The following is an 11,687-nucleotide window of genomic DNA, read 5'->3' as shown; positions in this document are numbered from 1 at the left end:
TTTCGTCGACGGTAATTAGTGTCTGACTTAACCTCGCTCTCTTTCCCTTTCTTGAATCCCTCTGAAACGTAATCAGTGGTTCGGCTGTAGGAGAGGCGGGCGGCGTCAGTCTGTCCCGGTCTGTCCCCTTTAGACCGGGAGCAGATTTCAGCACCACGCTGGTGTGGACAGCTCCCGCAGAGTGTTGACCAATTGGACAAGTGTCAGTGACAGAGAGGGAGGTGTGTGCGTGTGTGTGTGAGAGAGACTCCCAGAGGACGAGGAAATCGACTGTTTCAATATTTGCCCTGTAGGCTATGGACTGTTTCTGATTGCCTACAGCAGGCTACAAAAAATGTGTGGAAAAAAAGAAGTTGCAGGCCAGAGAAAATGATTAAATTGTCTCACATGATAAATCAGAGAGGGTGAATCCAGTAAAACTCAATTTAACCGACTTTCTATTTACAGAAATATATTTTACCCAGTTTTTTGGGGGCTGATACAATTTTAGAATGTAAATATATAGTTTACATCATAGTAAGTCGTCCCAAATTGATGTAAAGTGTATGAGGAAAGGGTCTTTTAAGGGAAGAAAACGTGCTTTTCCGACAATATAATTGATTTTTGTTTATGTTGGTGGTTGTAATGCTTTATGGTGATTACCAAATGGAGGTCATGGTTTACCTACCGTTTAATTGAGTTTCACATCGCTGTTTTTATAGATGTTGGATAGGCTAAAAGCCGTTTCATAACTAGAACGCATGAACAATATGAAAATTGCATGTTTGTCATTCATGATTTCGCCTCCCTTGTCTTTCAGGAACGCTGTGGACGGAAACAAGAAGTTGTTCGCTATCTATGACACGAGGTAGGCCACCTTACATCAACACCACACACACACACACGCACACGCACGCACACACACGCACACACACACACACACACACACACACACACACACACACACACACACACACACACACACACAAGCGCGCGTTTATTTATTAACGGGGTTGCCCAATAGCCATTACAATATGCCGAGAGGCGCGCGCGCGCACATTTATCAACGGGATTTCCAATATCCACTTCGATATTTCGAGACCCACAAACTGAATAATTTATGGTAGAAACTCTAAATTTCAGATGAGGAAAAAAAAGTCATAATAGATGATTAGCGGGCTAATCAATCACAACCATCGATTAGTAGGACTGATAAATTGTGCAGCCCTGTCCCTTCCCTTGATATTGTTCGGGTCCCGCCATTTTTATGGGAAACACAGGGGAAGGGGATTGGCGCAGATGGTGTGAGGAACACTGCAAAAAATGTCCATCTTAACAAGCCACTTAGTCCAGTATTGAGTCTTAGAATCGTATATTTCTTAAAGCAAATGGGGAAAAAAAACCCAAATGGGATAAGAAAATTAAGGAATTTTCTACAGTATCTTGAAGCAAGCCAGAATAAGGAAAACACTCCAGTTGTGCCAATACAATTACTTATTTAAGAAAATTCTTGAAATAAGATGATATGCACTGGAAACAAGTGAAATTATCTCACCTCATTGGCTGATTTTTAAAAATTGTTGTAAGAAAAAATAAGATTTTAACACTCAAATACCTAAATTATATATTTGAAATTAGCCAGAACATTCCACTAGTACCAAAATAAAATAAAGCATTTAATTCAAGAACATTCCTGCAACAAGTCGATTTGCACTGTAAACAAGTGGGATTATCTCACCCCCTAATGGCAGATTTATTCCCACATTAACCAAAAAAATAAACTGTAACTCCAGCCTCAGCAGCAGACTGAACCGACTGGCTCCAGGTGGATATTTTTTGCAGTGCGCAAGTGTGAGGCTTCGTCTCTCATTTGAACAAGCTGAGTGCCTTCACCGCCACCAGCATCCCTCGTACACCCTCCTCATCAATATGCGTTTCAGCTCCTGAATGTAAGAGCCCTTCTTGCACAGTCAGAGAGAGCAAAAGAAAATCAGAGCCAGTATTCATTACCGGGAGGTGATGACAACCCATATTTCACAGCTGACTTGATCCCCCCCAACCTGGGGACTTTTCTCAGCCGACTTTCTCCTTTCGCTGGTCAATGGATTTACTCTGATTGCTAAGCCGTCCGGATCGTCTTGATTGTTGAGGCTTTTTTGTGTGTGTTGTTGTTGTTGTAAACAACGAAGGCAAAAAAAAAAAAAAAAAAAGAAGAAGAAGGGGGGATGTTGGTTTTGCAAAGAGCTCGTCAATTTCGTGTCTTTTCGGCACTGGTTGTCGGTTCAATTGTCTGTTGCGCGAAAAGGTGAGTCCTGTTTTTTTGTTGTTGTTGCTCTTTTTCGAAAAGCCAAGGTTATTGTCCGCGCGGACGAATACGGGAGACAAGGTGATTTTTTTTGTTGTTGTTATTGTCATTTCAGCGTCAACGAACCGGGGAACATGTCGTTTGTGAAAGAGACGGTGGATAAACTACTGAAGGGATACGATATTCGACTAAGGCCGGACTTTGGAGGTATGTGTGCCGTATTTACCCCCATTAATTCTCCCTCGCGCCATAGGCAGCTTTATTTTTGGCGCCATTCATTGTGTTGTGGTCAGGTGCAGAGGTGTAGGCCTATACATATTCTGCTGTTTAACCTCTTCCAGGCGCCCCGGTTGCTGTTGGAATGAGCATAGATGTGGCGAGCATAGACATGGTGTCAGAAGTCAACATGGTGAGTGAACTTACAACACCGAAATGATGTGTTTCTGTGTTTACTCGACCGCATAATGCATGCAGTCATGCTGCACACACACCTACACACACACACACACACACACACACACACACACACACACACACACACACACACACACTCAGTCTCTCTCTCTCTCTCTCTCTCTCTCTCTCTCTCTCTCTCTCTCTCTCTCTCTCTCTCCCTCCCTCTATCTGTCTGCCTTTAAATTCAGTGCTGATATCAGAAATTAGTATTGGCACCAGTGCACATAACCCCTAATATTCCTTTGGCGTACTGGGAAGTGCTGATGTAAATTCAGTTTTGCCTTTCAGGCCATTAAATGAGATAGTGAGATGGATGATAGGAGCTGGGCTGGGTTTCCTGTAAGCATCTAAGCAATAAATCCATCTTTATCCCATAGACTTACAGTACAATGTTACCTTACATGCATAGGAATCTCAGTCTGGGTATAAAAAATAATAAAACAAATACCAGTTCATGTTCCCAACTGTGCTGGTCTTAAGTCAGATGCATCCACTGACTAACGGCTACAAAAGCATGGATGAATGCTACAACACTATTTAGACAGTCCACATAAAATGCATACTTTACATACAGATTGCAAAACATGTAATGTGATAAAACCTGTCACAAACTTACGAGAGGTTAAAAGGTCTTAGACAACTTATTAACACCAAGGCTGACCCTCCAAATTAGCTGACTCTCTAGCCTAAGTAATAATGCAACGAAGACCATTTTAAATCTTATTATCCCGTTGAAATCGGTAGCCTGAATCCAGCCTGAAGTCATTTTAGTTTTCACTTCATTCTGCTTGTTAACCTTGTGAGCCGTGGCTGTGCGGGGGGTGTCCTCCCAGGAGGCTGTTGGAGGGTACAGCTATCGAGAACTCAGATTGGATTTGCTAATTTGTGAGCTGGATGCTGTCTGCCTGTGTTGACATGAGTAAAGTAACTTGAGGCTATTATAATAGGGCAGGAACAAGGCAGAATCTAGGCTGAACATTGAAATATCACTGGTCCAGCCTGCGATGAATTCACAAATGCAGACCCAAATAAAGCCGTGCCTCTGCCAGGAATCGCAAAATTGAAATGGTCATGTGCTTCACAAGCTGTTGTGAGTGAGTGAGAAATCGAGAATGCAAATGCTCTGCAAAATTAGCCTCAGTTAGACTCATATTCAGTGTTGCAATCTTATAAAATTGTATAGTTTTCTTAAAAATGTGACAAATTCTGCCATTTAGGTGAGATAATTCCTCTTGTTTCCAATGCAGTTTCACTTTTAGGAATTTTCTAGAAACAAGGCAAAATAAGGCGGATCATTTTACTACTGTGAAGAAAATGACACTTTTTTTCACTTGTTTTAAGAAAAATAAGATTTTAAGACTCAGCACCAGATTGAATGACTTGTGCAGTGTAATGTGGCTTGATCCAGACTGTGAAACCCAGGCCACATTCAGAGATTCCAGATCAACACCTCTTACAAGTTTCATGGGCAATTGCCTCTGTAGATTCAACCATTATAACTGTATCAGAGATGACGGCTGGTGAACCCATGTGGTTTTACCACGGTGCAGTCGCCATAGCACTGTGGTCACAGGAGTCAAATTCAGGTCAGTCAGGAACACTTCAGTCCTCTAGCTGCACGCTATCAAACTTTATCACAGTGTGCAGAAAATCATTTTCTACAAATCATGTCTGTCCTTTATTGAGCAGTATCTACTTTAAAGGGGGGATAGGTACGATTTTTCCTGTCCCTGTCCCCCCAAAAAATACCATAATATTGTCTGAGGGCAGGAGGATTGATAGGGGTATTGATCCATACCAGTGACTCAACCATTTCTTCACCAGATGCTGAGGTTTCAGAGTTTGAAAACTCCCTTTCCGGCCCTTACTCTGTTTTGGAACAAATAGGCTACTCCCCACCCATGGGAGATTCAAGACACTTCTGTCAATAACAGGCCATCATAGCTCAAGGTTTGGGGGCTGTGCCAGAGACTTCCCACTGTTCACTAGCGATTGATAAAGGTCATAGATAAATTAGTGGTCCTTAAATGAAATGAAGTAAAGGTTGTATTAATGTGAACATTTTACTTTAACTACAAATCTTCCGATCTTAGCTGCAAATGATCTTAGCTCCCATAATCCTCTTCTTGTATATTCTTCTTCTTTCCAGGGAGCCTAACATGACTGTAGTCTCCATGGAAGAGATGAAGGCAGCTGATCAACTAGGGAGCCAGAGAGCTGAGATGATATTCAAATGAACTGATAATTAATTAGGTCTATACCTCATTGCCACAAATGCGCAGTGGGACTGTACAGAATCTGTACTTGTTAGATGGACAATTTCTAGGTGTTGAAACCAAAACAAGACTGGTCAAGTTGTTAATATTTTTTCCATTAATGTTGCATTTGGTGCATTTTATCCAAAGCTTGGTACAGTACTGTGGAGGGCCTGCATTTTTAGCATGGGGGGCTCCAGTGGTAGCCTGGTAAGACCATCCTGATCACGTGACCTCACATTCTGTTTCGCTCCACGGATCAGTCTGGACTTCTAGCCGCCCACATCGATTTCCTGAAATTACAATGTAACCAATCAGGGCCAATCAGGGACTGCATCGTAGTTGATGATGTAATCGGGCCAATCAGGGACTGCGTCGTAGTTGATGACGTGAAATACAGGCCGCCGCTGGCAAAACAGTAATGGCGTCTTCCGAAGCAACGAGCGGTAACGTTAACGTTAGTAGAGTAAACACAGCCATAAGTGCAGTTATTGCAGAAATAGACTCAATAACAACAATTAAACAAGAACAAGAGTATGTACTAGCAGAGTTTCTCGGCGGAAAAGACGTTTTCGCCGTTCTTCCGAGTGGATTTGAATTTGGATTCGCTGATTGGCTGAAGGAGTTTGTCTGTCAAGGCAAGTACTCCCGCCCACTGAAATCGATGTGGGCGGCTGGAAGTCCAGACTGATCCGTGGAGCGAAACAGAATGTGAGGTCACGTGATCAGGATGGTCTTACCAGGCTACTCCATTGGGAAATGAATAATGAATCCCCTAGTCCCGATAGTGATAGTGATGCTTTACCCATTGAACTACACTAAACGACATAGCCCCGATACATGCCGTTTTCTCTCTCTCTCCCTTTCGTGAAAAAGACTCTCTCCAAATCGTTAGGGTCCACTCCTCATTTCAGCATGCATTTCAATAAAATGTCAACTTTTAAACCAGTTCACAAGCCTCGTGGAAGAACACAAAGGCATGATTGGCAAACCAGTTTTAAAAATTGACGCTTTCCTGAACCAAGTGCTGCTTGCTGCCCTGAAATGAGCAGGGACCCTACTGAGTATGTTCTATGAGGTATATAACTTTGCCGACAAAGAGGGCACCATTAAACTGCCAGATTTCAGGTTGAGTGAATGGCACATGGCTAAGAAGAACAGAACCAACACTGTATAGCTGACATATAACACTCTAGAATAGAAAGTTCCTGAGCAAGCAAGCAAAGGTCCTTCTTCCTGATATAGTTTTACTGTGTGTGTATATGTGTGTGAGATGTAGGTTTTTTGCTACTGTCTGATCCAAAATGTTCTCCCAGGTTTTGAGAAACCAAGAGAAAAATGAAGTTAAGAAAAGGGTCCGTTTTTGGGGGTCAGGGGTGAGGTTTAGGGTTAGAGAGCGTTAAAGGTTAACCAAGTTACAGTCAAGTTAGTACAAAGAGTTAAGGTTAAGCATTGAATGGTGAAGGTTAAGGTTGGGACAAGGGAATAGCAAATGAAAGTCAATAGAATGTCCTCACAATTATAACAAGACAATGAGTGTGCGTGCGTGTACATGCGCACATCCATGTATGAGCGAGAAAGTAAGAGGACAATCAACAGATCAAGAGATTGAGAAATAAAGGGGAGAAGAGAGCGAGGTGGCCTATCAGATCTAAAGATTTATTGAGCAGCCGGGCGAAACAGAATGGAGGAGAAGGAAAAAGAATGCGAGTGATCGAACGTCCGGGTAGGAAGAAAGAAAGAGAAAGGAGAGGGGGGGAAACCCGATCGAAATATTCACCTCAGAGCTCGTGAGACGGCGAGACACCGGGAGAATACTTAGCATCTGGCTCGTCCGCGAATCCACCTGGCGGGGGGCAGGTCGTAAGTACATGTAAATCCGTCGCCGCTATGCTGACGCCTTCCGTGGCGAAACGCCGCGCGAAAGCTCCTACGCCAGCAGATGCCGAGGCGTCTGCGGAAGACATGTTAATTACCTCCGAGGCTCGTCTGGGGCTCGCCGGGACCTTCGGCCGAGGAAAAACACGTACCAGGACGAGATCAGAGCGAGGCGAAGTAGATTATGTGTGCATGGAACCGGCGCTTTAGCAATCACACAGAATCCAAGTGTCCCCAAAAGAGTAGATAACCTGGAAAGTGGTCACTTGTGAGTGCTATTATCCAATGCTAATTAGGGAAGAGGTTATTTTTTGTTATATTTTTAGGGATAAGTGTTGGATTGACAGTTAAGGTTACGCATGTGGTGGCAAAGGCTGAGGTTAAGGGGAAGATGTGTCAGTAGATTGTCCAACAACAGAACATACCACAACTTGATTCTGTGTTTGTGTATCTGCATTTGAAATCATACAAAATACTGCAGGTGAAGAAAGTTGAGGTGCAAAATAAAGCGTGGGTGCCTTCTTTGTCCTCTAGACCTTCTCTAGGCATCTTACAGAAATGGATAAACAGGCTTTTCTCTCTGTTTCCGCGAGTCAAGGCCTTCCCACCTTTTATCTGCGGCGCGTATAATTCATCATAACTTCAGCAAATTAAACGACTGCACACCGTAGGTAGAGTCCCTCACATCCAGACATGGTCAGAGTCTGCACTGTGAATAGTTGCAGTAACAGGCTGAGCAAGCTAGTCATCCGTACGCCCACGGCTGCGTGTGGGTGTCAAAGAGAAAAAAAAAATTCTGTCATTATGGAGAGGTGAAAAGATCTCTCCCGCTCTCTTTCTCCAAATGTTCCCGCTATCTGTTGTTGTTGATGTTTTTTTTTTTCCCTTCATTTTTACAGTGGCTCCCGAAACATATCTGTGCACCATCACCACAACAAACTCGTGTTTGAAATGGCAGGTTAAAATTAGGTGCGCTCCATTTAGTTTCCCTCGACTCGGTTCTTTTCATTTCTCGGGTGATTCAAGTGCAAGCGGTGCTACTGAACAGTGTGTGCATCTAGAATTGGGCTGATGACATTATTTTTTTATTTTTTTAGATGTTAAGGCTAATTTAGTATCAGAAATCATTTAAAGTACACAGTTCTCAGCCTGGTGTGACCCTGAATGTGTCGCAATCACCAAGGTAACCACATCCATATGCTTTCCCACATGAAATAAATCTCGGGATCAGATGTTGCCGATGTACTAACTATATCATCCTAATTATCTTATATAGGTCTCCCGGCTATGAAAAAAGAGCATATCTCTTCTCTGTGCTGTGAGTGTGGCTGAATATACCCCCATATCTTTTATCCGGCATCCGGCTTCCTGCCTGATGGAATGTAATTGGCCCCAGGAGAGAGCATGCTGTAGGATGAAGTGATGATCACCAAGATTTAGAATAAGCAGAGCGGGCGCTTCCTGGTTTACGGTGCCAGTCGAGTACCCACTGAAAGGAGATTTGAGTGGGAATGCCCGTTCTACTGGTTCTAACTCTACGGTTCTGCTTTTATCGCTCTTCATGGTAATAGCTTTGTGCTGCGTTGTGTACACCTTTAAGACACTGTGTGTATTGGCCTGGGGAATCTAAAATTGACAGGCGCCGGCCTCATTTCCTTTCTCAGTCCCACTCAAGCAACTGTTATTATCAGTGATGTAGTGGCAAATAAAAAAGGCGGGTTAACTATGAACTCTGGTTGGTGATCACCTTAGGCCAAACAACTAGCAAGTGAAAATATACTGTGTAAATATCATTCTATATTTTTTATTCTAATTACTATAATGTACTAAAAAAATGATATCAGGTTAAAAATGTGGGTGAACACCCCTCCACAAATGAAAAAAGTGGGTAAATTGAGGTTAAGTTGGTTTACCCTTCACTACAACCTTAGTTATGAAACAGATTTTAGGATTAAAAGGGTCAGGAAAATATAAGCATCATATATTGAGGTTAATAGTGAGAATCAGATAGTTTGATATGCTTCTTCTGGCTTTAGAATAGCTCAAAAAATTTTGTTCCAGACGTATTGAATCAAGTGCAACATTTTTAGTGGGTACTGTATTTTACCAGTTTAAAGGCGTTTTCCAAGGCTTGACTGAATGGGACAATGTCTATTTCTTGATTTGTTTGGACACTACATTGCGTCACTGAGTGAATCAGCAAATAAGCATCTATTTTTTCTTTGGCGTCCTGGGCCGGGTGATACCTGGTCATTGTTCCCTCGGGCGCCTGCTAAACAAAAGACCTCTGAAACCTGTTTCGCCCTTCCAACCCTGCCTTCTGTAACTGCTTCTGTTATTTCAGTGTATGACACACATTTGGGGCCTCATTTAAAAAAGGGTGTTATGCACAAAGTTTGTACTTGCCCAAAGCCCAAATCCAATCCAAAAATAGTGCCAATTGCTGCAAAAATTAGCCGGTTACATTGATTCATTCTCATTCATACATTGATAGATTCTTCAGTGGCTGCTGAATTTTTCATTGCTTCCTAAACATGGAAAAAAACAATCTGAATCTGAATTTATCTTTATTAGGGAAAGGATAAGATGTATGCCACATAGACCTGTAATGAAAATACAAAAGATTTGGAGCCCACAGTGTACAGCAGGTCTAATGCAACGCCAGAACTGTGACTCTGTTCATATATAACAACAATTACCATTGTTTGCTGCCTGTCTCTCTCTCTCTCTCCCCCCCCTAGTTATTAGGCAATACATCATAAAATATTAGATATCGAGGAAATGATCGTATATATTGAAGGCCAGCACCATCATTTGCAGGAATAAGCTCAATTCAATCACCTCCCTCTATTTTCTCTCAATTCTCTCAATAAGGGGCCATGCTATTTTTACCATTCTATAGCAGCAGAAGGGGCATAGGAACTCGCACAGGGATTCCCCCGCACTGCGGTGATATACCGCCTCGGGGCAATCCCGAGGGAACGCTCCGAAATTACATTGAAGTGACTCAAATTGCTTTACTGAACGGGTTCATATGCAGTACACGGTGATTACATATCATATCATCATTTTTCTCTCTCGCACAAAAATGTGAAGTTAAGCCGGGAAAACTAGCAGCGCTGTGGTCATTTATTTTTCATGGTGCTGTTGCACAGAGTGGCTTTGATTTGAGTCAGATATGACGATGGCAATTCTCTTTTAAAATTGTGGATAGATTCATACTGAAGTTGGTATAGATTCTGTTTTTTCTGTTCTATTCTTGTCTAGTCTGATGAAGAGGCACATCTAGTTGTTGACAAACAGCAGCATATGCTTGGGCTAGAGAACATATGCCATATGACAAACAACATTAGCAGGATATTTCCTCGATACTGGAGGTATCACAACATAGCAGTTGGTATGGTACCACTACAGAGAGAGAGAGGGAGAGAGAGAGAGAGAGAGAGAGAGAGAGAAAGATAACATTGAATATGGGTCAGTTCAGAGCCAAAACTCTGTTTATCTGGATTCTCACATACCCTGAATGAAAATTAATGAACTATGATTAACCAATCGAGTTAATTGAATAATTGAGGCTTGCTCAATATCGTTTCGACTGCTCACTGTCATTATCTCCATGGTGAAAATATGGTAATACCAAACAGAGTGCGCCGTTTCTCAGCCAAGTGTATTGGGAATTTGTGTGTTGTGGGAAAGTTGTCAATAATTCAGAATCCATAGTCCTACTTCATAGAAAATCTGACCCCTCCCCCCCAAAAAAAATGTTCCAGGGCAGGTAATGCGGAGCGCGCGGCTGCAGTCGCTCTCATTTGAAATTCATTTTGATTGTCTGCATGCAAGATTGATGAGGATTCCTTGGCCGCGTGATTGTACGAGCTACACGGTTGATTTAAATCATTTATGTCTTTCGAGGTGTATGTGTACTGTAGACGCTCACCACCTGCTGACACTCTGTCGGGACATGGAAATGCATACCTAAAGCATGACACAGCTGACCGGAGATAGAGGAGAGATAAGGGGAGAAGGAGAGAGGGGGAAGGTGGAAGAGAGGCAAGCGGTGTGACGGGGTCAAAACAACCCAGTGTGAGAGACGATGAATCATTCGGAGGGATTGATGGAGGGTAAAGTTACAGTGGTAATGGAGGAGACGTGGACGAGTCTACTTATTCATACAGCAAATTAAATTTCCACATGCTGTGATCAATCTTCAGCGTTTGATCACTGCAGTAGGAGTACGATTGATAACACTGTCCTATGAGAGCATATAGGACCAAAGTCATCCATGTGTCCCCGGTAGATCATAGAGTCCCATGCTCCTCGCTAACAGTTTAGCACACACTGTGTTGAGTGATAGCAGGCAAGAAAGAAGACTGACATTTTAGTCATAATAAGTCGTTAGTGGATAGTAGATTCATACATTTGCAGGTAGCTGATGTAGCCATGTTTAGTTTTGGAACAATTTCAGTTGAGTAACCACGTATTCATCCGCTGCACAGTGATTTTTAGCTGTACACAGTCTCCCATCACCCATCACCTTCACTTCCTATGGAAACAGAGGAAGTAGTCCCTCATAGTTCAAAACAATATGTTAATTTTGCATCATATTTTGTGTAAATTTGACCAATGTCCGACACAAAACTGTCAGACTTAGCCGCATATCATTTAAGATTACTTACCATTTAGCTTTAGAGCTGCTACAAGTTCTCGTTTTCTCACTTTTGAGATAATGCTAGTCACCATCACTCAGCATAGTGTATGGTGGTAAAGTGTTAACATGGAGTGCTGGAACCAATGATCTACCGGGGACACGTGGA

General features: G+C 42.5%; 1 protein-coding gene across 3 annotated transcripts in view; it reads left to right on the top strand.

Moving 5' to 3' along the window:
• LOC139914137 (gamma-aminobutyric acid receptor subunit beta-3-like) overlaps positions 1 to 11,687 on the top strand; it is a 58,962-nt gene that overhangs the window by 24,462 nt on the left and 22,813 nt on the right. Inside the window, exons 2-4 of one of the 3 annotated variants that reach the window (XM_071902348.1) lie at positions 800 to 847; positions 2,400 to 2,491; positions 2,626 to 2,693. In XM_071902348.1, the coding sequence (XP_071758449.1) occupies positions 800 to 847; positions 2,400 to 2,491; positions 2,626 to 2,693 (208 nt within the window). Of the gene's footprint in view, positions 1 to 799; positions 848 to 2,204; positions 2,285 to 2,399; positions 2,492 to 2,625; positions 2,694 to 11,687 lie in introns of those variants that run through there. The other 2 variants (XM_071902349.1, XM_071902350.2) reach the window with 2 other exon arrangements.

The sequence above is a fragment of the Centroberyx gerrardi genome, chromosome 21, assembly GCF_048128805.1.
Source record: "Centroberyx gerrardi isolate f3 chromosome 21, fCenGer3.hap1.cur.20231027, whole genome shotgun sequence".
NCBI classification, from domain to species: Eukaryota; Metazoa; Chordata; class Actinopteri; order Beryciformes; family Berycidae; genus Centroberyx; species Centroberyx gerrardi.
Note: the sequence above shows the minus strand (reverse complement) of the source record. Positions and strands in the feature narration are given on the sequence as shown.